The sequence below is a fragment of the Anomaloglossus baeobatrachus genome, chromosome 8 (genome assembly GCF_048569485.1).
Source record: "Anomaloglossus baeobatrachus isolate aAnoBae1 chromosome 8, aAnoBae1.hap1, whole genome shotgun sequence".
In the NCBI taxonomy this organism is placed as follows: Eukaryota; Metazoa; Chordata; class Amphibia; order Anura; family Aromobatidae; genus Anomaloglossus; species Anomaloglossus baeobatrachus.
Window position 1 is genome coordinate 15436429 of NC_134360.1, and position 24499 is coordinate 15460927.

A 24499-nucleotide genomic window follows, 5' to 3' on the forward strand; every position below is an offset into this window, starting at 1 on the left:
TAGCCTGCAAGTGGTTAATAAAAAAGTGTCCCTATCTCCAGAACGGTTGAAAATTGTAAAAATCTTTAAGTAAACTTTTTACGTTTTCATTAGTACAGGCGTATAATGACTTGTTTTTTTGAGGGACAAGTTGTAGTTTTGAATGACACACCATTGATTTAAAAATTGAAGTAGAGTACTGAAAAATGTGGGGGGGAGGGGTATACACCATCCAACTGTATTTGGGTTTTGTTTCTATAGTGTTCATTGTGATGTTAAAATTACCAACATAATTGTCTGAGTCGATGTGATTATACCAATATCTAACATACATTTACCGTATTTATCGGTTTATAAGACGCACCCCAAATTTAGAGAAAAACAAGGGTGGAAAAAGAAAACTGGGTCCGTCTTATAAACCAGTGGTGTCTTACCGGAGGGGGGGAGGCAGCGGTGGTGGAGCAGGGTCCCAGGAGGGTGGGCAGTGGTGGAGCAGGCTGATGCTGTGAGTGGTGCAGCCGGCGGGTGTCCCAGATGCTGTCCCAGAAACTGTCGGCAGCGGTGCTGAGGCAGTGGTGCAGGGGCTGAGGCAGTGGTGCAGGGGCTGAGGTAGCTGTGCAGGGGCTGGAGCAGCTGTGCAGGGGCTGGAGCAGCTGTGCAGGGGCTGGGGCAGCTGTGCAGGGGCTGGGGCAGCTGTGCAGGGGCTGGGGCAGCTGTGCAGGGGCTGGGGCAGCTGTGCAGGGGCTGGGGCAGCTGTGCAGGGGCTGGGGCAGCTGTGCAGGGGCTGGAGCAGCTGTGCAGGGGCTGGAGCAGCTGTGCAGGGGCTGGAGCAGCAGTGCAGGGTCTGGAGCAGCTGTGCAGGGGCTGGAGCAGCTGTGCAGGGGCTGGGGCAGCTGTGCAGGGGCTGGGGCAGCTGTGCAGGGGCTGGGGCAGCTGTGCAGGGGCTGGGGCAGCTGTGCAGGGGTTGGGGCAGCTGTGCAGGGGCTGGAGCAGCTGTGCAGGGGCTGGAGCAGCTGTGCAGGGGCTGAGGCAGCTGTGCAGGGGCTGGGGCAGCTGTGCAGGGGCTGGGGCAGCTGTGCAGGGGCTGGGGCAGCTGTGCAGGGGCTGGGGCAGCTGTGCAGGGGCTGGGGCAGCTGTGCAGGGGCTGGGGCAGCTGTGCAGGGGCTGGAGCAGCTGTGCAGAGGCTGGGGCAGCTGTGCAGGGGCTGGGGCAGCTGTGCTGGGGCAGCGGTACTGGGGCAATGGTGCTGGGGCAGCTGTGCTGGGGTTGGGGCAGCTGTGCGGAGGCAGCTGTGCAGGGGCTGGGGCAGCTGTGCGGAGCAGGGCGGTGCAGGCTTCAAAGAAATAGCACCCGGAGTCAGTGTGTTGGCAGATTGAGCTCTTGGCTCAATGACAAGCCGAGATCTCATCTGCGCACACACCATCTGGGGGCGCCATTTTCCTTAAATCTGCTGCTGGGAGATCAATGGACCGGAAGTGACTTGTGCACAGATGATGTCTTGAGTCGAGAGCTTCATCTGCGCATGCGCTGGCTCAGGGTTCCATTATTTGAAGTCTTCACTCCCCCGCAGACCTAGCCCAGCTGGCACAGACCATGCACAGCATTGCTTGCCCCTGCCTCCTGCTACCCATCTCCATCAACCCCCAGTAAGCTACATTCTGATTTTAAGACACACCCCTCACTTTCCTCCCAAATTTTTGGGAGGAAAAGTGGGTCTTATAATTCGAAAAATATGTTGGGTTTTTTTGTGTCTGTTTTTTTATTTTTAGTTTTAAGAAGTGAAAAAAGTAAAAAAAAAATCAGCAAAAAATAAGAATAAAAATAAATAAAAACATAGAAATGTGTTTGTGTCTTGTGCATTTTCAGTGACCTACAATTTGTTTGTTTATTTTTTATCGACTGAATTGTGTGAGAAATTTACATTTGGGTGTAAAATTGTACTTTTTATTGATGCAGTTTTGGGGTACATATGATACTTGAGCGCTTTCTATTGCATCTTTCTTTCTTTTTCTTTCCCATTTCGATTTTTACTTTTTTGACAAATGCGGTAAATAATTGCAGATTTTGACCAGAATTTGTAGAAATGCAGACGCCGAATATGTTTAAAATCTGTATTGAAAAAGGTAAAAAAGCGGGGGGAAATTCCAAATTATTATTATTTCGGAACATTTTTTTTTCGCTTTAGTCCCTATATGAACCTGCGATCCTTTGATTGCTTATGCAATACAATGGTGAAAAAAAATAAATAAATAATGGATTCTTATGAAGTGCGATTGGCACCTAAACAGGATCAAGCACCTTAAAAGCTGCTGTAGAGATTGGACCGCGGCATTTATGGGGTTAGACAGCAGTGATCAAAGCTGGGGTTGCAGCTCTTAGAGGCAAATGCCACCTGTATAACACAGCTGGCACCGGTCATGTGCGGTGCAGGCTCAGCTCCTGAGCCTGCGCTATGTATCAGCACCAGACACAATACACTGTTGTGTCGGGCGGGGGCAAGAGGGGGTTAAATAAGAGTTTATAACAATCTATAAGAGTTATTCCCATCTGTATATTTAAGGAAAAGTAGCAGGAGGCTCCAGAATGGAGGGAGCTGCGCGTGTGCGACCACCTCTGCACAGAAAGCAGGATGTGACGGGGCCCCGGCCTACAACCCCCTATGCACAAAATATGCTCAATGGGGCTCTGTTTTTTGAGATGAATGTGGGCCCATCAATTGCAAAAATCAGTTACTGTTGGCGCGGAGCCGCAGGCTGCACTCAGTTGTGCGCTTTATACTTAGTGACTCACTTCACATCCACAGAAATCCTGGAGAAAGTAGGCGAAGCACTGGATGACGTTGATGTGCTTCTGACAGTCCTTATTGGAGTAGCAGATGAAGACTTTAGGCCGCGGCCGTGGCCTTTCCACGTGGAGGCCTCCGGCATAAGTGGAGGACTCGGAGCTTTCCTCATCAAGGTGCGAGTAGATGTTTTCTACAAAAGGTAAGAAGAAAATCAGCGCCGGAACAAAGGCTACCAAAGAAAAACCAAACCCAGATCTGCAGTGCATGGATCAACTATACAATCGTGTGCATAAACCCCCGTCAGATCTGGCCTCTGCCAGGAGAGGTGCACGGAGAGCCGGTACTGTGCCGGTGTTATCCATTACAGATACCCCCATCACCCCACATCCTCTGATGCCCCTACCAAGGAGACCTCACCGGTGCCAGACCCCACTAATTCATAAATGTGACATTTACTTCTTCAATTGGCACCCCCTGCTTCATTTCGGCACTTACCTTGCTGTTTCTTTCTGCACATAACGGTAAACAGTGTCGCAAAGGCAGAAATGATGACCAAAGGCACCGTGATGGCGATGGCTCGAATCGGTCCGGCCCACGGAGAATGCACTACAACAGAAAGACGGACAGTGGTCAGAGACCATCCACTCCCAACCGCAGGGTCCCCAATGACCCATTATTCAGAAGGGCCTGTGCATGCGCGATCACCATTTTAGGGAATTGGTGACCGCACTCACACTACAGGAGTCAGGCCCAAGAGGCGGGCGAGCCTGCTACACTGAAACATGGAAGGCAAAGAGGTCAAGTAGATAACCCCCAGAAAGGACCAGGACCAACACCAAGACCACCCCCTCCAGGACCAGCACCACCAAGACCACTCCCTCCAGGACCAGCACCATCAAGAACACCCCCTACAGAATTACCACCCTCAAGTACACCCCCTTAAGAGGACCTGCACCACCAAGACCATCCACTCCAGGACCAGCACCATCAAGAACAACCCCTTAAGAGGACCTGCACCACCAAGACCATCCACTCCAGGACCAGCACCACCAAGAACACCCCCTACAGAACCACCACCAAGTACACCCCCTTAGAGGACCAGCACCACCAAGACCACCCACTACAGAACCACTGCAACCAAGTACACTCCCTTACAAGACCAGCCCCATTAAAAACACCCCCTACAGAACCATCACCACCAAGAACACCCCCTCCAGGACCACGTCTACCAAGACCACCCCATACAGGACCACTCCCACCTAGAACACCCCCTTCAGGACCAAGACCACGACCACCAGGACCAATAACACCACCTCCCCTTCAAGGACCACCACCATCACCACCAAGACCACACGCTCCAGGGCCATCACTTCCAAAACCATCCCCTCTCCAGGACCACCATCACTACCACCAAGACCACCCCCTCTAAGACCATCACCACCAAGACCATATCCCCTCCACAACCTTCACTATCGTGAAGACCACCCCTTCCAGGAAAATCACCAAAACCACCCCCTCTAGGACCACCACCACCACCATCACTACCACGAAGACCAGTCCCTCCAGAACCACCACCACCATTTCAATTTTTGCTCTAGTATCCAATCCTTGCATATATTATCTTAGCAGCCTATACATTAACCATGTACATACCAGGTTTTAGAGAGTAGTGCATGGAGCGCCGCGTTATGTTGGTGTCATCAAGAAGCTGGAAAAAAGAAAAGTAGAAAACAAAAGGAAGATTAAGACAAAGCAAGACTTCTATATGCAATACATTGTGTGACTCTTAAAGGGATTGTTGGGTGAAATAATAAGTCTTCACCTGCACACAGGGAAGGTGAGCACTTACTGATCGGGGAGGGTCTGACCACTGATCTGCACCAATCTGCAGAAAAGGGGATTTTTCTATCCTTTGTGAATGGAGCTGCAAATCCTCAACCGCTGCCGCTCCATTCATTCCCTATGAGGCTGCACAGCACCGGGCTGTAGAGAGACAATGGCGCAGCGCCGGCGTCTGAGCTGCCGCTCCATTCATTCCCTATGAGGCTGCACAGCACCGGGCTGTAGAGAGACAATGGTGCAGCGCCGGCGTCTGAGCTGCCGCTCCATTCATTCCCTATGAGGCTGCACAGCACCGGGCTATAGAGAGACAATGGCGCAGCGCCGGCGTCTGACCTCCAGCTACATTCATTCCCTGTGACGCTGCACAGCACCGAGCTGTAGAGAGACAATGGCGCAGCGCCGGCGTCTGACCTCCAGCTACATTGTGTAACAGGGATACAAATTACCATTTCTGATGATCGATGCAGGTGACAGTGGAGGGAGCCCCAAAAATAAGCAGATAGGTGATAAGGTGTTTTCAGTGGACAATCCCTTTAAATATTATAAAGTCTGTATATTGCCTGAATTCCGGAAGGCTTGTGTTTGTTTATTCCCACAGATGGGAAAGTTTCGTATTCTGCAATTTGCGGTGATTCAGCGCCCTCTAGTGGGTGATTAGAGTAAGACATAAGTATCGACGTTCTATATTGTCATGGAATGTGAATGTATCAGTCAGAAGCGGAGATTGTCACAATATGATGTGACCCGAGACTACGAGGCTGCAGAGTCCAGGGCACGAGGACCACAACCGTCCGTGCATTGTGGCCCCTAATCGGACCGATGTGCACAGATGTCTGAGCGAGCCCCTAAGGATGATGCAGTGATGCCCCCCGTGTATATACGGATTCATGTGCTGTAACTGCAGCTGTCCTAGGCTGGTGCAGGCACAAATGTAACACACAGATAAGACTCACGGCCATATTACCTCAATGACGTATTCCCCGGGAGACACGTTCTGCAGCAGACAGTTTGTGTAGTCCGTGTTCTGAACCTAGAAGAATTATACAGTAAGCCTGTGTTCACACGCTGCGGTCACGCTGCAGCTTTCAACTCTGTGTCCACTGCGGTCTCTATAATGTTTCCCTGCACAATCAATTTTACTACAAAAAGTTTGTTTCACTTGCACAACAGCAGGGACTTGCATGTGAGACAGGGAAATAATGGAAAGAGCGCAGAAGTGCAGGGCTTAAAACCGCAGCACGACTGCTGGGTGTGAACGCAGACTTCTAAAGATCATTAGTCTGTGCTGAATAACTGCAGAGTATAGATTAGATCCTAGCAAGGAGAAAGGACGGGACTCAGCACCAATTCCAGGATAGGAAAAATATAAATCCAACGAAAAATATATAAAAGTGTAGAAACTTTATTCAACGATTAAAAATCCAAGAAAAACATCATCGGTTCCATGAAAACATCATGGCTTGACGCGTTTCGGACAGTTGGAATGTAGATAAGTCCTTAATCATAAGCATCAGCAGAGTATAGATCCTCCCTGTGTATGACCGGTACAGAGATATCTCCAGCCATTAGTAACTTCCCCGATGAGGTCAAATAGTGACTGCAGATAGTGTATCAGCAGCACATGGGAAAGGAAGGAAGAAAGGAAGAGCAAAGGCAAGGGAGAGAGGGAGCAAGGAAGAGCCAGGGCCAGGAAGGAGGGGCCAGGGTCAGGAAGGAGGGTCCAGGAAGAAAGAGCCAGGGCCAGGAAGGAAGGAAGGAGGGGCCAGGAAGGAAGGGAGAAAGGAGGGGCCAGGAAGGAAGGGAGAAAGGAGGGGCCAGGAAGGAAGGAAGGAAGGAAGGAGGGGCCAGGAAGGAAGGAAGGAAGGAGGGGCCAGGAAGGAAGGGAGAAAGGAGGGGCCAGGAAGGAAGGGAGAAAGGAGGGGCCAGGAAGGAAGGGAGAAAGGAGGGGCCAGGAAGGAAGAGCCAGGGCCAGGAAGGAGGGGCCAGGAAGGAAGAGCCAGGGCCAGGAAGGAAAGAAGGAAGATCCAGGGCAAGGGAGGAAGGAAGAAGGGGCCAGGAAGGAAGAGCCAGGGCCAGGAAGGAAGGGAGAAAGGAGGGGCCAGGAAGGAAGGGAGAAAGGAGGGGTCAGGAAGGAAGGGAGAAAGGAGGGGCCAGGAAGGAAGGAGGGAGGAGCCAGGAAGGAAGGAGGGAGGGGCCAGGAAGGAAGAGCTAGGGCCAGGAAGGAAGAGCTAGGGCCAGGAAGGAAGGAGGGAGGGGCCAGGAAGAAAGGAAGGAGGGGCCAGGGCAAGGGAGGAAGGGAGGAAGGAAGGAAGGAAGGAAGAGCCAGGGCAAGGGAGGAAGAGCCAGGGCAAGGGAGGAAGAGCCAGGGCAAGAGAGGAAGAGCCAGGGCAAGAGAGTAAGAGCCAGGGCAAGAGAGGAAGAGCCAGGGCCAGGAAGGAAGGAAGGAGGGGCCAGGAAGGAGGGGCCAGGGCCAGGAAGGAGGGGCCAGGAAGGAGGGGCCAGGGCCAGGAAGGAGGGGCCAGGAAGGAGGGGCCAGGGCCAGGAAGGAAGATCCAGGGCAAGGGAGGAAGGAAGAAGGGGCCAGGGCCAGGAAGGAAGAGCCAGGGCCAGGAAGGAAGGGAGAAAGGAGGGGCCAGGAAGGAAGGAGGGGCCAGGAAGGAAGGAAGGAGGGGCCAGGAAGGAAGAAGGAGGGGCCAGGAAGGAAGAAGGAGGGGCCAGGAAGGAAGAGCTAGGGCCAGGAAGGAAGGAAGGAGGGGCCAGGGCAAGGGAGGAAGGAAGGAAGAGCCAGGGCAAAGGAGGAAGGAAAGAAGAGCCAGGGCAAGGGAGGAAGGAAGGAAGAGCCAGGGCAAGGGAGGAAGGAAGGAAGAGCCAGGGCAAGGGAGGAAGGAAGGAAGAGCCAGGGCAAGGGAGGAAGGAAGGAAGAGCCAGGGCAAGGGAGGAAGGAAGGAAGAGCCAGGGCAAGGGAGGAAGGAAGGAAGAGCCAGGGCAAGAGAGGAAGGAAGGAAGAGCCAGGGCAAGGGAGGAAGGAAGGAAGAGCCAGGGCAAGGGAGGAAGGAAGGAAGAGCCAGGGCAAGGGAGGAAGGAAGGAAGAGCCAGGGCAAGGGAGGGAGGAAGGAAGGAAGAGCCAGGGCAAGGGAGGAAGAAAGGAAGAGCCAGGGCAAGGGAGGGAGGAAGGAAGGAAGGAAGAGCCAGGGCAAGGGAGGAAGGAAGGAAGAGCCAGGGCAAGGGAGGGAGGAAGGAAGGAAGAGCCAGGGCAAGGGAGGGAGGAAGGAAGGAAGAGCCAGGGCAAGGGAGGGAGGAAGGAAGGAAGAGCCAGGGCAAGGGAGGGAGGAAGGAAGGAAGAGCCAGGGCAAGGGAGGGAGGAAGGAAGGAAGAGCCAGGGCAAGGGAGGAAGAGCCAGGGCAAGGGAGGAAGAGCCAGGGCAAGGGAGGAAGAGCCAGGGCAAGGGAGGAAGAGCCAGGGCAAGGGAGGAAGGAAGGAGGGACCAGGGCAAGGGATGAAGAAAGGAAGGGCCAGGAAGGAAGGAAGGGCCATGGCCAGAAAGAAAGGAAGAGCCAGGGCAAAGGACGAAGGAAGGGCCAGAACAAAGGAGGAAGGAAGGGCAAAAGAGGAAAAAAAAGCGAGGGTAAGGGAGGAAAGGAAGGAAGGGCCAGGGCACGGAAGCAAAGAAGAGCCAGGGCAAGAGAGGAAGGAAGGAGTGGCCAGGGCAAGGGAGGAAGGAGTGGCCAGGGCAAGAGAGAAAGGATGGAAGGAAGGGCCGGTGCAAGAGCCGAAAAAAGGGCGAGCAAGGCAGGAAGGAAGAGCCAGGGCAAGGAATGAAGTAAGGAAGGAAGGGCAAAGATAAGGGAGAAAGGAAAGAGTGGCCAGGTCACGGAAGGAAGGAAGGAAAGAATGTCCAGGACAAAAGGAAGGGCCAGGCATTAAGGGTCATATACCAGGAACATTAAATGGAATACATGAGAGAAAACGCTTCACACTTTGTGCTTACAGCCATAAACTTGGCGCTTGGTACTCTCAACTCTCTAAATCTATCACTGTAAGCTCGCCATGCTCCTCTGTCACAGGACCGCCCGTGGGCCGCCTATGGGGAAGCAGACTTCATACGCTGCTGACGCAGATTGGAAAGCGTCCTAGCAATGCCTCCGAGCATTCCCTCTGCAAACAGCGCCAGGATCCAACACACACAAGACCGTGATGATAACTCCTACAGTAAAGAATCTCGGCACCGAGCCCAGAACCTTTGCTTCACTTCATCCAACTTCCTTTCTGGCCGGTTAACTGTCTCACAACAAGGAGGACCCAATACTAAAAACCAAAGTGTGAAGATCTGCTCCAGCCCAAACAATCCGAAGACAACAAGAAAAAGGGGAAACGTGGAAGAGGAAATCCTGGAATCGCACCTGCCGGCAGATCTTCTGTTTATAAGAAGAGTCGTGTTTCATCCTGTAGTTTACGTAATAGGCGTTAAATCCGAAGTTATGGGGCGCGTGGTCGAAGGAGACCTGCATGTTCACGCCCTGCTGGGTGACATTCACGTTCTTCGGCTTCCAGTCTGGGTGAAGAGAGAGAAGAGGAGTTATCGGTCTTGTAGATTACGGAGACTTTTTCCAGGAATCGGCCATAAATTGCAGAGGACTTACACGGGCGGCAGGTCAGATTGTCCGGCTGCAGCAGAGTCTCGCAAGCTGAAAAGAGATGGATACAGTCAGTACCGGAGGAAAGCGAGATTACACAGCGGCCCCGCACTATACGGCAAAAAAATGGCTGCACGCGGCCATGAATTTGGTGAAGCAGAATAAGGAGAGGGGTCAAATACTCCGGCACTATGGCTTGTCCAGCCATTACTTGAAAAGCCAGTGTATAAGGGAAGGGAGAGGGTTAACAGCGGCGTTTCCTGTGAAGAGGTGCGAGGCTGCGGTGTCTGAAGGAACAGAATCCTCCCAGCGACCGGCAGACGATGTCTCACTTCACATAATCCTGCAAACAGACGCAACGCTAAGCTTTCCAACGGCAAATAGTGAAGCCTCGGGACGGGAATCTGTGCATTGCGAACACACTGACGTGTGCATATAACTTCCATTTCTAGGCTCATTCACATTATTAAGAGTTATTTGGATTCCGTCACTTTCTTTATAGCGGTCGTCTCTATAGATTAAACATCACATATGCATGCTCAGTTTTGGTAAGTATGCATGCACTTTGCAATGGAAGACGGGAGAAAGAGACCCTTAACATGTCAGAGAAAAGACAACCTGACCCCCCTACTTTGGCAACACTGGTCGACGAAAAAAAGACAACCTGACCCCCCTACTTTGGCAACACTGGTCGACAAAAAAAAGACAACCTGTCCCCCCTACTTTGACAACACTGGTCAACGAAATAAGACAACCTGACCCCCCTACTTTGGCAACACTGGTCGACAAAAAAAAGACAACCTGACCCCCCTACTTTGGCAACACTGGTCAACGAAAAAAAGACAACCTGACCCCCCTACTTTGGCAACACTGGTCGACGAAAAAAAGACAACCTGACCCCCCTACTGTGGCAGCACTGGTCGACGAAAAAAAAACAACCTGACCCCCCTACTTTGGCAACACTGGTCGACGAAAAAAAAGACAACCTGACCCCCCTACTGTGGCAGCACTGGTCGACGAAAAAAAGACAACCTGACCCCCCTACTTTGGCAACACTGGTCAACGAAAAAAAGACAACCTGACCCCCCCTACTTTGGCAACACTGGTCGACCAGCTAACGTGTATGGGCCCCTGCGGAAAATGGCACATGTTCAGCTAAAACGATCCAAAATTTACACACAAAAATTGAGGCATATATAAAATCTCTCCAGAAGGGACTGAACTAGGCTTGTGCAAAAAGAAAAGACAAACAAATAAAAAGGACAAAAAAAAGGCACAAAATAATAGAATTTGGTGCAAACAAAAATCAGACTAAAAACATCAAAAACGAAGTTAAAAAACAGTAAATGAAATAGCCATAGAAGAAGCCGGCGGAGGAGCGCGGTCAGTGCTGGGGACACTTACTGCGGGTTCTGAAGAAGAACGGATGGTAGTTGCTCTCATTTTTGATGGAAGGAAAGGGAACGATTTTCACAAAATAATCGGTTTCAAACTTCAGATTCATAAACGGCTGAGTCTCCATAACCTGCGCAGAAAAGGGGGATTCAGATCAAAGGTAAAGGCTCAGTATAAAGAGCGCAAATTAACCACAGCTCCACCCAATTAACCCAATTATATTTTAATTGCTCGTCTTCTGTCATATTGCACATGTCGCCCGATCTGTAGAAAGCATGATTTACAGAAGGAGAGCTGAGCAGAATAATGTAGATAATTTCAGGAAAAAAACACAGCACTAAATTACTAGTCCAGAGGGTGGTCCTGAATTGTGAGTCCAGTACTTGCAATGTTTGTTTTAGCTTCAGAAGGTTATTACTGGACTAGGTCAGAAAGTTCGGGGCACCCCTGCTGTGATTAGCAACTCACTGTCTACAGACATTGTATGTACAGAGAATGATGTGGGCAAGGTTAGCTTTCTGAGCTCTGTGAAATGCTACATCTAAAAACTCACTGTGTGCAGCTGTTAACCTTCTGAAGCTAAAACAAACATTGCAGGTAAACAGCTGCACACAGTGAGATTTTAGATGTAGCATTTCACAGAGCTCAGAAAGCTAAGCTTGCCCACACTAGGCTCTGTACTTACAATGTCTGTAGACAGTGAGTTGCTAATCACAGCAGGGGGCACCCCAAACTTTCTGACCTAGTCCAGGACACCCCTTGCTGTGATCAGCAGCTTTCTGTTTATAGAAATTATATATACAGAGGATGGTGAGGGCGGGATCAGCTTTCTGAGCTCTGTGACTTTCTACATCTAAAAATTCATTATGTGCAGTTGTTTACCTGCAATGTTTGTTTTAGCTTCAGAAGGTTATTATTACTGGACTATGTCAAAGTTTGGGGCCCCCTCCTGCTGTGATTAGCAGGTCACTGTCTACAGACATTGTATATACAGAGCCAGGTAAGGGCAGAGGCAGCTTTCTGAGCTCTGCTACATCTAAAAACGCACTGTGTGCAGTTGTTTACCGGCAATGTTTGTTTCTGCTTCAGAAGGTTATCATTGATGGACAAGCTCAGCTAGTTCGGCACGCCCCCTGTTGTGATTAGTAGCTCACTGTATATAGATATTGTATATACAGAGCCTGGGGGAGGAGTTAGCTTTCTCAGCTCTACTACATTGCTAAATCTAAAACCTCTGTGTCAGAACTGCTGAACCCAGTAATCTAAGTGATACATCGCTGGAATCAGGGTCTCTGTCCCTACATCATGCCGATCTCAGATGAGGGAGGAAAAAAGTGCTGGATCCATCAACAGCAGTAAATACTCCAGCTGCAGTATTAATCCCTCTGTTCACCCAGCCCCCGGCACATTCAGATGACTGATGGGGCAGAGGATTTTACTTACCACTTTCCTATAGCCGGTGTTCAGCTGCTTCGGATCCTTGAGCACCATCTGCTGACACATTCGCCCCTCGGACTTCAGCTCCTCCAGAATAATGCGAAAACCTTTCAGATACTCGATGCCTGGAAAATACGACACTCACTTTTTCCTTCCCTTCAAACAAAAGGGTTTTTTTTTTTTTTACTTTCTTGAATGCAAAAAGTATAAAGCTGCTACAGATGAGTTCAGTGCAGACGAGCAAACGCCGGGGTCTGCCGGCGCCGCAACGGTTTAATATCCCCAGTGCTACAAAGTAACAGACCCGGAATTTGGACAAACGTTTTATAAAGTTTGGTTCACACTCGGATTCGGTCCCTCCCTGCACATTGAGCAATGTCAGCCAGCAGACGATGGGGCGACGGGCAGGTCTGCAGACGACGGGGCGATGGGCAGGACGGCAGACGACGGGGCGATGGGCAGGACGGCAGACGACGGGGTGATGGGCAGGACGGAAGACGACGGGGCGACGGGCAGGACGGAAGACGACGGGGCGACGGGCAGGTCTGCAGACGACGGGGCGACGGGCAGGTCTGCAGACGACGGGGCGACGGGCAGGTCTGCAGACGACGGGCAGGACGGCAGACGACGGGGCGATGGGCAGGACGGAAGACGACGGGGCGACGGGCAGGACGGAAGACGACGGGGCGACGGGCAGGACGGAAGACGACGGGGCGACGGGCAGATTTGCAGACAACGGGGCGACGGGCAGGTCTGCAGACGACGGGGCGACGGGCAGGTCTGCAGACGACGGGGCGACGGGCAGGTCTGCAGACGACGGAGCGACGGGCAGGTCTGCAGACGACGGGGCGATGGGCAGGTCTGCAGACGATGGGGCGATGGGCAGGTTTGCAGACGATGGGGTGATGGGCAGGTCTGCAGACGGGGCGATGGGCAGGTTTCCAGATGACAGGGCGTTGGGCAGGACGGCAGACGATGGGGAGATGGGCAGGTCTGCAGACGACGGGGCGATGGGCAGATCTGCAGACGATGGGACGATGGGCAGGTCTGCAGACGACAGAGCGATGGGGAGGTCTGCAGACGATGGGGCGATGGGGAGGTTTCCAGATGACAGGGCGATGGGCAGGACGGCAGACAACGGGGTGATGGGCAGGTCTGCAGACGACAGAGCGATGGGGAGGTCTGCAGACGATGGGGCGATGGGCAAGTTTGCAGACGATGGGGCGATGGGCAGGTCTGCAGACGGGGCGATGGGCAGGTTTCCAGATAACAGGGAGATGGGCAGGACGGCAGACGACGGGGCGATGGACAGGTTTGCAGACGACGGGGCGATGGGCAGGTCTGCAGACGACAGGACGATGGGGAGGTCTGCAGACGACGGGGCGATGGGGAGGTTTCCAGATGACAGGGCGATGGGCAGGACGGCAGACAACGGGGTGATGGGCAGCTCTGCAGACGATGGGGCGATGGGCAGGACGGCAGACGACGGGGCGATGGGCAGGTCTGCAGACGACGGGGCGATGGGGAGGTTTCCAGATGACAGGGCGATGGGGAGGTCTGCAGACGACGGGGCGATGGGGAGGTTTCCAGATGACAGGGCGATGGGCAGCTCTGCAGACGATCGGGCGATGGGCAGGACGGCAGACGACGGGGCGACGGGCAGGACGGCAGACGACGGGGTGATGGGCAGCTCTGCAGACGATGGGGCGATGGGCAGGACGGCAGACGATGGGGCGATGGGCAGGACGGCAGACGACGGGGAGATGGGCAGGACGGCAGATAATGGCGAATCCTTAGGATAGGTCATCAATGTCTGATCATCTGGGGTCACATATCTTGCACTGCTGCTGATCAGTTGCTCTCCGTGCCGGCGGTGCCCTGCGGCTGGAAAGGCCCAGGTCCGGAGCTGCCCACTCTTCTGATAGCAGATGCGGCCAGGAACTGCACACCTATCTCCCATTCACATCAATAGGAGGCAGATGTGCAGTACCCGGCCGTGGCCGCTATCAGAAGACGGAGCAGCTCCAGAACGGAGCATTTCCGGCCGCCTGGTCCGCCGAGAACAACTGATCCGTGGTGGTGCCGGGTGTTGGACCCCGGACGATCAGACATTAGTGACTTCTCCTAAGGACAGGCCATCAATGTAAAAGAAGTGGATAACCCCGGAGAGCTGTGAACATAAAACAGACTGCGGCTCCTACATTTTGGTGGACAAGGAAACCGGCGGCGAGTATATTTGGGCAGGGGACAGTTTATGTCTTTCTGTCCTGAGTAGTTACATATAACTGCAGAACCAAAATGTGCAAAACACCATGTGAAAATTAATAACATCGATAAATGATGGAAAAGCAAAACAATCCCATATGTCACAATAAGCATCCGTTCTCACAACACGGTGGATTCAAGTATTTACGGCAAAACAAAACCTTTAGGCTTTGTGCCCACGATCAGGGTTTGCAGCATTTTGGATGCTCAGTTTTTTTGCTGTGTCCAAAAAGCTGCGTTGTGCAGTACAAGCAGTGGATGGATTTCTAGAAATGTCCTGCCCACTGTGCGTGTGCGGCCCGCAGCATAAACTGACCTGCGGTGCGGCTATCTGAGCCACAGCATGTCAACTCTTTGCTGCCACTTCGTCCTCCGTAGGGAGAACACAGCAAGGAAACCGCAACGCACCGAATCCTGATTGTGGGCACAGGCAGCTGTGGTCTCCTGCGTTCTCCTCTGGAGGAGACTCGTGGCCCCGCAGGTCCTGATCGTGGGCACAAGCAGCTGTGGTCTCCTGCACTCTCCTCCGGAGGTGACTCGTGGCCCCGCAGGTCGTGATCGTGGGCACAAGCAGCTGTGGTCTCCTGCGCTCTCTTCCGGAGGAGACTCGTGGCCCCGCAGTTCCTGATCGCGGGCACAAGCAGCTGTGGTCTCCTGCACTCTCCTCCGGAGGTGACTCGTGGCCCCGCAGGTCCTGATCGTGGGCACAAGCAGCTGTGGTCTCCTGCACTCTCCTCCGGAGGTGACTCGTGGCCCCGCAGGTCGTGATCGTGGGCACAAGCAGCTGTGGTCTCCTGCACTCTCGTCCGGAGGTGACTCGTGGCCCCGCAGGTCCTGATCGTGGGCACAAGCAGCTGTGGTCTCCTGCACTCTCCTCCGGAGGTGACTCGTGGCCCCGCAGGTCCTGATCGTGGGCACAAGCAGCTGTGGTCTCCTGCACTCTCGTCCGGAGGAGACTCGTGGCCCCGCAGGTCCTGATCGTGGGCACAAACAGCTGTGGTCTCCTGCACTCTCCTCCGGAGGTGACTCGTGGCCCCGCATGTCGTGATCGTGGGCACAAGCAGCTGTGGTCTCCTGCACTCTCGTCCGGAGGAGACGCCTGGCCCCGCAGGTCCTGATCGTCGGCACATACCCTTAAAATGGATTTTCCCATCATGGTAGGTGATGGCATTTTATCACTTACTGACTAATGGGGTTCAGCAGATACAAGTTTCCCCGATTTTTATAATGAAGGGGCAGCAGCGCTAGTTATGCCGTTCGGTTCCTTCATACATTCTCTGTGCCAGGCAGCGCTCCCTCCACATACAAGCCAATACTTATATATATATATATATATATATATATATACATCTATATCCATATATAGCCTTCGGACCTACCTGTAGCACTTGGTGTCCACATAACCGATATGGCCACCTGGTCATTGCACGAGTACTGACTGATGGTTATATTCTGCATATCGGCAATCAGGTGCTTCCCTCCAGAATTAACGGTGCAGTCTGAAAGGAGAAATCGATCATTTGTATGATTTCTGATGCATCAAAACATATGAGCTAAATTAATAATACAAGGCTGACGCACTTTTCTTACTATGTCCTGGTTTCGGACCGGGATACACGGACTGACCCCGACGTTCACAGTCTAATATTGGCCTATGAGACCGTCAAGTGCAAGTCAGGAGCCCGACGGCCAATAAGTGCAGCACGGTCTGAAACACTGATGTGTGCAAGTGGCCTATACCACCTCGGGTGCACATTTTAATAACTCTATACCCCACCAAGATGAAAACATAAATCATAAATCTGTATAATTAGGTTCATATGATGATGATGATATGCCATCTGCTTGTGGTGCGATCTCCAGCCCTATTCCTGCATACAGCAAGATCTCTACTGTCAAGAATGGTTGGTAAAACTGTTGCATCTGTTGCTGGAAATCTTCCTTTGCACATGATGCATCTGTTGCTGGAAATCTTCCTTTGCACATGATGCATCTGTTGCTGGAAATCTTCCTGTGCACATGGTGCATCTGTTGCTGGAAATCTTCCTGTGCACATGGTGCATCTGTTGCTGGAAATCTTCCTTTGCACATGGTGCATCTGTTGCTGGAAATCTTCCTTTGCACATGGGGCATCTGTTGCTGGAAATCTTCCTTTGCACATGGGGCATCTGTTGCTGGAAATCTTCCTTTGCACATGGGGCATCTGTTGCTGGAAATCTTCCTTTGCACATGATGCATCTGTTGCTGGAAATCTTCCTGTGCACATGGTGCATCTGTTGCTGGAAATCTTCCTTTGCACATGGTGCATCTGTTGCTGGAAATCTTCCTTTGCACATGGTGCATCTGTTGCTGGAAATCTTCCTTTGCACATGGGGCATCTGTTGCTGGAAATCTTCCTTTGCACATGGTGCATCTGTTGCTGGAAATCTTCCTGTGCACATGGGGCATCTGTTGCTGGAGATCTTCCCTTGCACATGGCGCATTGGTTGCTGGAAATCTTCCTTTGCACATGGTGCATCTGTTGCTGGAAATCTTCCTTTGCACATGGTGCATCTGTTGCTGGAAATCTTCCTTTGCACATGGCGCATCTGTTGCTGGAAATCTTCCTTTGCACATGGTGTATCTGTTGCTGGAGATCTTCCCTTGCACATGGTGCATCCGCTTCTGCCAACAAACCCGTAAACATTTATGACTTTTCCTATTGCTAATGGAGTGAAGAGAATTTAGGATCTTGAGCATTTCTGGCAAATCCAAGAATCCTGCCACAGACGCCGGATAGATGGACCTCCCCCTATCAAAAGAATGGGGGAAACATGACTCCCATTTGCTAATTCATAGCATCCACCAATGGCCGCTTTCCACACCGAAATAAAAGTGAGAAGTGGCAATTTGGAGAACGGCAATTTATATTTTACAGTAACTCCGCTTCCAAATGTGAATGTAGCACTTACTGTCGTATCGGAAGGTGACATTGGGTTGTCCATTGTTCTTATTTAAGGATGTGCCCTATGGAGAGAAAAAAAATCCATTAAAAAATCCATAAAAAAGTGTTAATATATCAAGAACAGCTGAAAATTATAATTTATTTATTTTTTTTTTTTAACCGGCTTGTTGGCTTGGAGACCGACCACTGCTGCTAGAAAGCAGAGTTTGCAAGATCTTCTTTAAAGCGGCCAAGATCGTTGCAGTGCGCCGTTACCTCCTAACCCCGGCCAGCTCCAGCGCACTGCTAACAAGTGAGACAGCAGCGGTGGCCGGTCTCCTAAGCAACGACCTGTAAACAATCAAAATCTGGTAATATCTCAAGAACGGGTGGAAATTTTAGTTGGCAGTAAATTGCAAAAGTGCTGGTTTTTAGAAGTGCTAAGTAATAACCTCCATCCACTGAGATGAGAATAAAAGGTTAAACTAATATATATTAAACTATGTATACTGTATATAAATAGATATACTGTACATACATAATATATACAGTGCCTACAAGTAGTATTCAACCCCCTGCAGATTTAGCAGGTTTACACATTCGGAATAAACTTGGCATTGTGACATTTGGACTGTAGATCAGCCTGGTAGTGTGAAATGCACTGCAGCAAAAAAGAATGTTATTTCTTTTTTTATTTTTTTTTTAAATTGTGAAAAGTTTATTCAGAGGGTCATTTATTATTCAACCCCTCTAACCACAAGAATTCTGTTTGGTTCCCCTAAAGTATTAAGAAGTATTTCAGGCACAAAGAACAATGAGCTTCACATGTTTGGACTAATTATCTCTTTTTCCAGCCTTTTCTGACTAATTAAGACCCTCCCCAAACTTGTGAACAGCACTCATACTTGGTCAACCTGGGAAAGACAAAGGAGCATTCCAAGGCCATCAGAGAAAAGATCGTGGAGGGTCACAAGGCTGGCAAGGGGTACAAAACCCTTTCCAAGGAGTTGGGCCTACCTGTCTCCACTGTTGGGAGCATCATCTGGAAGTGGAAGGCTTATGGAACTACTGTTAGCTGGACAGCCTTTGAAAGTTTCCACCCGTGCCGAGACCAGGCTTGTCCAAAGAGTCCAGGCTAACCCAAGGACAACAAGGAAGGAGCTCCGGGAAGATCTCATGGCAGTGGGGACATTGGTTTCAGTCAATACCATAAGTAACGTACTCCACCGCAATGGTCTCCGTTCCAGACGAGCCCGTAAGATACCTTTACTTTCAAAGCGTCATGTCAAGGCTCATCTACAGTTTGCTCATGATTACTTGGAGGACTCTGAGACAGACTGGTTCAAGGTTCTCTGGTCTGATGAGACCAAGATCGAGATCTTTGGTGCCAACCACACACGTGACGTTTGGAGACTGGATGGCACTGCATACGACCCCAAGAATACCATCCCTACAGTCAAGCATGGTGGTGGCAGCATCATGCTGTGGGGCTGTTTCTCAGCCAAGAGGCCTGGCCATCTGGTCCGCATCCGTGGGAAGATGGATAGCACGGCCCACCTGGAGATTTTGGCCAAGAACCTCCGCTCCTCCATCAAGGATCTTAAGATGGGTCGTCATTTCATCTTCCAACAAGACAACGACCCAAAGCACACAGCCAAGAAAACCAAGGCCTGGTTCAAGAGGGAAAAAATCAAGGTGTTGCAGTGGCCTAGTCAGTCTTCTGACCTTAACCCAATTGAAAACTTGTGGAAGGAGCTCAAGATTAAAGTCCACATGAGACACCCAAAGAACCTAGATAACTTGGAGAAGATCTGCATGGAGGAGTGGGCCAAGATAACTCCAGAGACCTGTGTCGGCCTGATCAGGTCTTATAAAAGACGATTATTAGCTGTAATTGCAAACAAGGGTTATTCCACAAAATATTAAACCTAGGGGTTGAATAATAATTGACCCACACTTTTATGTTGAAAATGTATTAAAATTTAACTGAGCAACATAACTTGTTGGTTTGTAAGATTTATGCATCTGTTAATAAATCCTGCTCTTGTTTGAAGTTTGCAGGCTCTAACTTATTTGCATCTTATCAAACCTGCTAAATCTGCAGGGGGTTGAATACTACTTGTAGGCACTGTATATATATATATATACACACACATACACACATAATATATAAAATTATATTTATATATATATATATATATCACTATATATATATATATATATATATATATATATATATATATATATATATATATATATATATATATATATATCACTATATATATATATATATATATATATATATATATATATATATATATATATATATACATATATATAGATTATGTATATATATATACAGTCATATGAAAAAGTGAAAAAGTTTGTGCACCCCTATTAATGTTAACCTTTTTTCTTTATAACAATTTGGGTTTTTGCTATTTCAGTGTCATATCTAATAACTGATGGACTGAGTAATATTTCTGGATTGAAATGAGGTTTATTGTATTAACAGAAAATGTGCAATCCGCATTTAAACAAAATTTGACCGGTGCAAAAGTATGGGCACCCTTATCAATTTCTTGATTTGAACACTCCTAACTACTTTTTACTGACTTATTAAAGCACTAAATTGGTTTTGTATCCTCATTGAGCTTTGCACTTCATAGGCAGGTGTATCCAATCATGAGAAAAGGTATTTAAGGTGGCCACTTGCAAGTTGTTCTCCTATTTGAATCTCCTATGAAGAGTGGCATCATGGGCTCCTCAAAACAACTCTCAAATGATCTGACAACAAAGATTATTCCACATAGTTGTTCAGGGGAAGGTACAAAAAGTTGTCTCAGAGATTTAAACTGTCAGTTTCCACTGTGAGGAACATAGTAAGGAAATGGAAGAACACAGGTACAGTTCTTGTTAAGCCCAGAAGTGGCAGGCCAAGAAAAATATCAGAAAGGCAGAGAAGAAGAATGGTGAGAACAGTCAAGGAAAATCCACAGACCACCTCCAAAGACCTGCAGCATCATCTTGCTGCAGATGGTGTGAATGTGCATCGGTCAACAATACAGTGCACGTTGCACAAGGAGAAGCTGTATGGGAGAGTGATGCGAAAGAAGCCGTTTCTGCAAGCACGCCACAAACAGAGTCGCCTGAGGTATGCAAAAGCACATTTGGACAAGCCAGTTACATTTTGGAAGAAGGTCCTGTGGACTGATGAAACAAAGATTGAGTTGTTTGGTCATACAAAAAGGCATTATGCATGGAGGCAAAAAAACACGGCATTCCAAGAAAAGCACTTGCTACCCACAGTAACATTTGGTGGAGGTTCCATCATGCTTTGGGGCTGTGTGGCCAATGCCGGCATCGGCAATCTTGTTAAAGTTGAGGGTCGCATGGATTCAACTCAGTATCAGCAGATTCTTGACAATAATGTGCAAGAATCAGTGACGAAGTTGAAGTTACGCAGGGGATGGATATTTCAGCAAGACAATGATCCAAAACACCGCTCCAAATCTACTCAGTCATTTATGCAGAGGAACAATTACAATGTTCTGGAATGGCCATCCCAGTCCCCAGACCTGAATATCATTGAACATCTGTGGGATGATGTGAAGCGGCTGTCCATGCTCGGCGACCATCAAACTTACCTAAACTGGAATTGTTTTGTAAACAGGAATGGTCAAATCTACCTTCATCCAGGATCCAGGAACTCATTAAAAGCTACAGGAAGCCACTAGAGGCTGTGATTTTTGCAAAAGGAGGATCTACAAAATATTAATGTCACTTTTATGTTGAGATGCCCATACTTTTGCACCGGTCAAATTTTGTTTAAATGCGGATTGCACATTTTCTGTTAGTACAATAAACCTCATTTCAATCCAGAAATATTACTCAGTCCATCAGTTATTAGATATATGAGACTGAAATAGCAAAAACCCAAATTGTTATAAAGAAAAAAGGTTAACATTAATAGGGGCGCCCAAACTTTTTCATATGACTGTGTATATATATATATATATATATATATATATATATATATATATATATATATATATATATATATATATATACACACATATATACACACACACAAAATATACTTCTCAAAAGTAGAAGTCACCATTACTTCCACTGCACTGAAAACTTTTTGGAAAGTATTTAAAAGTTCAAAATAAAGTTACAAAAAGGTTTTGTGTCATTGTACAAAAACGTTGGATTTTCTTCTTTCTTTCACCAATCTGTTAAAATATGAAAGACGTCAACTAAAATCCACAGCGAGGATGTGTTTGTTCCCGATGCGTGTTTTGTATACAGAGATGATACAAGTCACCTATTATATACGGGCTAAACACAAACTAAAAAAACAACTCTTGCAGCGTCCTTTATCTGGGGGATCTGTATAGCAGTGCCCGGGGCGATATTAGTGCGGAGCCATCTGTTTAACCAAATAACAGGAACTTCCTCCGGTGTCCTCTAATTAACAGGAACACAGCCGCCGAGGATCGTCCTCGTGTTTGGGGAGCTGTGCACACAACCGCCTCATGGTGCACAAACCCTGCCAGCAATATAAAAGGGTACACCGATTTTGAGTGCTAAGAGGCGTCTCATTTGTCGGCGCCCCATCGATTCGAGTATATTTGAATTGCAAACACGTCCCGCAGATGTGTCGCGGGCGGAGGGGACGCGCTCGCCACGCTCGGGTCCGGGGCTTCTGCTGCTGCTGCTCGGTGGCTCGAGCGGTGGGCCGGACCCGGGGACTCGAGCAGCGCTCCTCACCCGTGAGTGAAAAGGGATAGTTTGGGTGGGGGAGATTGTTCTTGACGCCACCCGTGGGACGTGGTGATGATGGCACCACCGCTGCTGGTGACTGGGATCCCGGGAGAGATGGTAGGGAGCAGCTAGGATGTTGTCCCCCTTCGTGGGTAGGTAGTTGGTGATCCCGGGGCCCGGTGGTGGAACGGGGAGGCTGGATGGCTGGGGTGCAGGGTTGCAGGGACAGCGCGGCGCGGTGCAGGACGGCACTGGTGTACTCACTCAGACAATCACTGACAGAGTCTCTGGTAAACCAAAACGGCCGGATGGACGGGTCCCGCAGCCGGCTGCAGTGTTTTTGTGCTCTCCCCGGACGGCTGATGGTGGCCGTCTTTCCCTGCACCTTTTAGAATGTTCTAACTCCTGTGGTTGCCCACCGGTAGTCCGCTCCCCGGCGTACAGGTGCCGTAGGAGCCCGTTTTGCCCGCAGGCGCTGGCCCTTGGATCTCTAGCCTGTGGCGGTGGCTGTATATCCTCACGGTGTGGACTTTTGCCTTCTGTCGGGACTTGGTTGTTGGGAAACCCCTGGGGTTCCTGTCACACTCGGATTTGACTATTGACGGCGGCTCCAAGCCTGGTCGGGGTCCGATGGCCCTGCCTGTGTGCTTAGCTTCACTCCGCTCCCCGGTTCGTTACCGGTGGGCCACCTCCCAGCCCCGGTCCTTACGGCTTTGCAGAGTTCCACCAACTCCTGCAGACGGCCACCACCGTCTGCCAACCTTGCTGTCAGTGCCCGGGCTGCGACCCAGACGCACGGAGACGATTTACTCCTCTCACTTTCACCTCCTAAACTGATCTGACTCCCGCCTCCAGGCCTGTGAACCCCTCGGTGGGTGGGGTCAACTGCCTGGCTCCGCCCCACCCTGTGTGGACATCAGACCCTGGAGGGAGGCACCAAGGATTTTTGTCTGACTGTTGTTACTGTCTAGGGTGGGTGGGGGGGGGGTGCAAGTTATTATGTGTGTGACTACGTGGCTAGTCCAGGGCGTGACACGTCACTAGGGTTGGAGAAATTTTTTCAACCAATCAGTCCCATGTAAATATATCCTTTACAGAGGACTTTTCAATGTTTTTTTTATTTTTTTTATTTTTATTTAAAATGGTTTACCTCCTCTAATTTGCACTATTCCACTAATTCTAGAACAGCTTTTCTTTTAATTCTGCGCCCCTCCAATTCAAACTTATGCCCCCAAATATTCTTGGTGCAAATTTCCCCATAGAACGGCTCTGCGTGGGCGTTTACTACTTCTCTGACACTGGCCAATCAAAACACAGCCACATCCCCGAAGAGACGTTCTGTGATACAGGCCCAATTAAAAGGCACAATTTAGACCTATTTTATGAGGGGGCAATTACTTTGGAACTGAGGGGCACAGAAGAAAAAAAAAAACTGTTCCAAAATATGTGGAGCAAATCCAACTGGAGGACGTGCCCAAATTAAACAAACAATCCAGTGAAAAGTCCACTTTAAAAGCCAAAATACACGAATGCATTTGTGGAAGACCCAGCACGTTCCTCCTTTGCACGCACAGGTCACGGATTTGACTGAGAACCGAAACATGTAATGCTTTCTTTGCCCTGAGGTGGCGCTGCAGAGGCATTGAACAGTTGCTGCTGAATTCTTCCACTGATGGCAGCTGATTGATGGTGGTCCCTGCAGCCCGATCCCCCCCCCCCCCTGAATTTATTTTATGGGTCTTTTCCAAACTTGACAATTCTTTAACCCTCACATGAGCTGCGGTAGCCGGTAACCCTCATGCAGAGGAGCCAAAAGTGGCGCTCCAGATAACGCGGCCTGGGCACCGTCCCCTTGGGCCTTTCCGGAGTTTCTTGAACGCGTCCCAATCTACAGTAATGTATATATATTAGAATATATTAATGTCTAATATATATGCAGCTTGTTCCCATAACAGGAGCCAAAAAGTTTTACTCGGGGCCAAAAGTTTCCACTTTCTGTTGTGTTATTTGCTACTTTGTGGAACAGTAAAAATCAACTTATAAGTAGAGTTGAGCGGACTGCCAATAATCTGGGTCCGGCGGGAGAGAGAGAGAGAGCGCGAGAGAGAGAGAGCGCGAGAGAGAGAGAGCGCGAGAGAGAGCGCGAGAGAGAGCGCGAGAGAGAGCGAGAGAGCGCGAGAGAGCGCGAGAGAGAGAGAGAGCGCGAGAGAGAGAGCGCGAGAGAGAGAGCACGAGCGAGAGAGCGCGAGCGAGAGAGCGCGAGAGAGAGCGCGAGAGAGAGCGCGAGAGAGAGCGCGAGAGAGAGAGCGCGAGAGAGAGAGCGCGAGAGAGAGAGCGCGAGAGAGAGCGCGAGAGAGAGCGCGAGAGAGAGCGAGAGCGCGAGAGAGAGCGAGAGAGAGCGAGAGCGCGAGAGAGGGCGCGAGAGAGAGAGCGCGAGAGAGAGCGCGAGAGAGAGCGCGAGAGAGAGAG

The 24499-nt window shown here is 50.0% G+C and overlaps 1 protein-coding gene across 1 annotated transcript in view; it reads right to left on the minus strand.

The window, feature by feature from the left end:
* IL17RD (interleukin 17 receptor D) overlaps positions 1–24499 on the minus strand; it is a 106508-nt gene that overhangs the window by 13810 nt on the left and 68199 nt on the right. The window contains exons 2-11 of the mRNA XM_075320654.1: positions 17289–17343; positions 15717–15836; positions 12079–12197; positions 10645–10765; positions 9247–9291; positions 9007–9158; positions 5571–5636; positions 4418–4472; positions 3260–3370; positions 2770–2954 (exon numbers count right to left, since the gene is read on the minus strand). Coding sequence (XP_075176769.1) covers positions 2770–2954; positions 3260–3370; positions 4418–4472; positions 5571–5636; positions 9007–9158; positions 9247–9291; positions 10645–10765; positions 12079–12197; positions 15717–15836; positions 17289–17343 — 1029 coding nt within the window. The remainder of the gene's footprint in view (positions 1–2769; positions 2955–3259; positions 3371–4417; positions 4473–5570; positions 5637–9006; positions 9159–9246; positions 9292–10644; positions 10766–12078; positions 12198–15716; positions 15837–17288; positions 17344–24499) is intronic.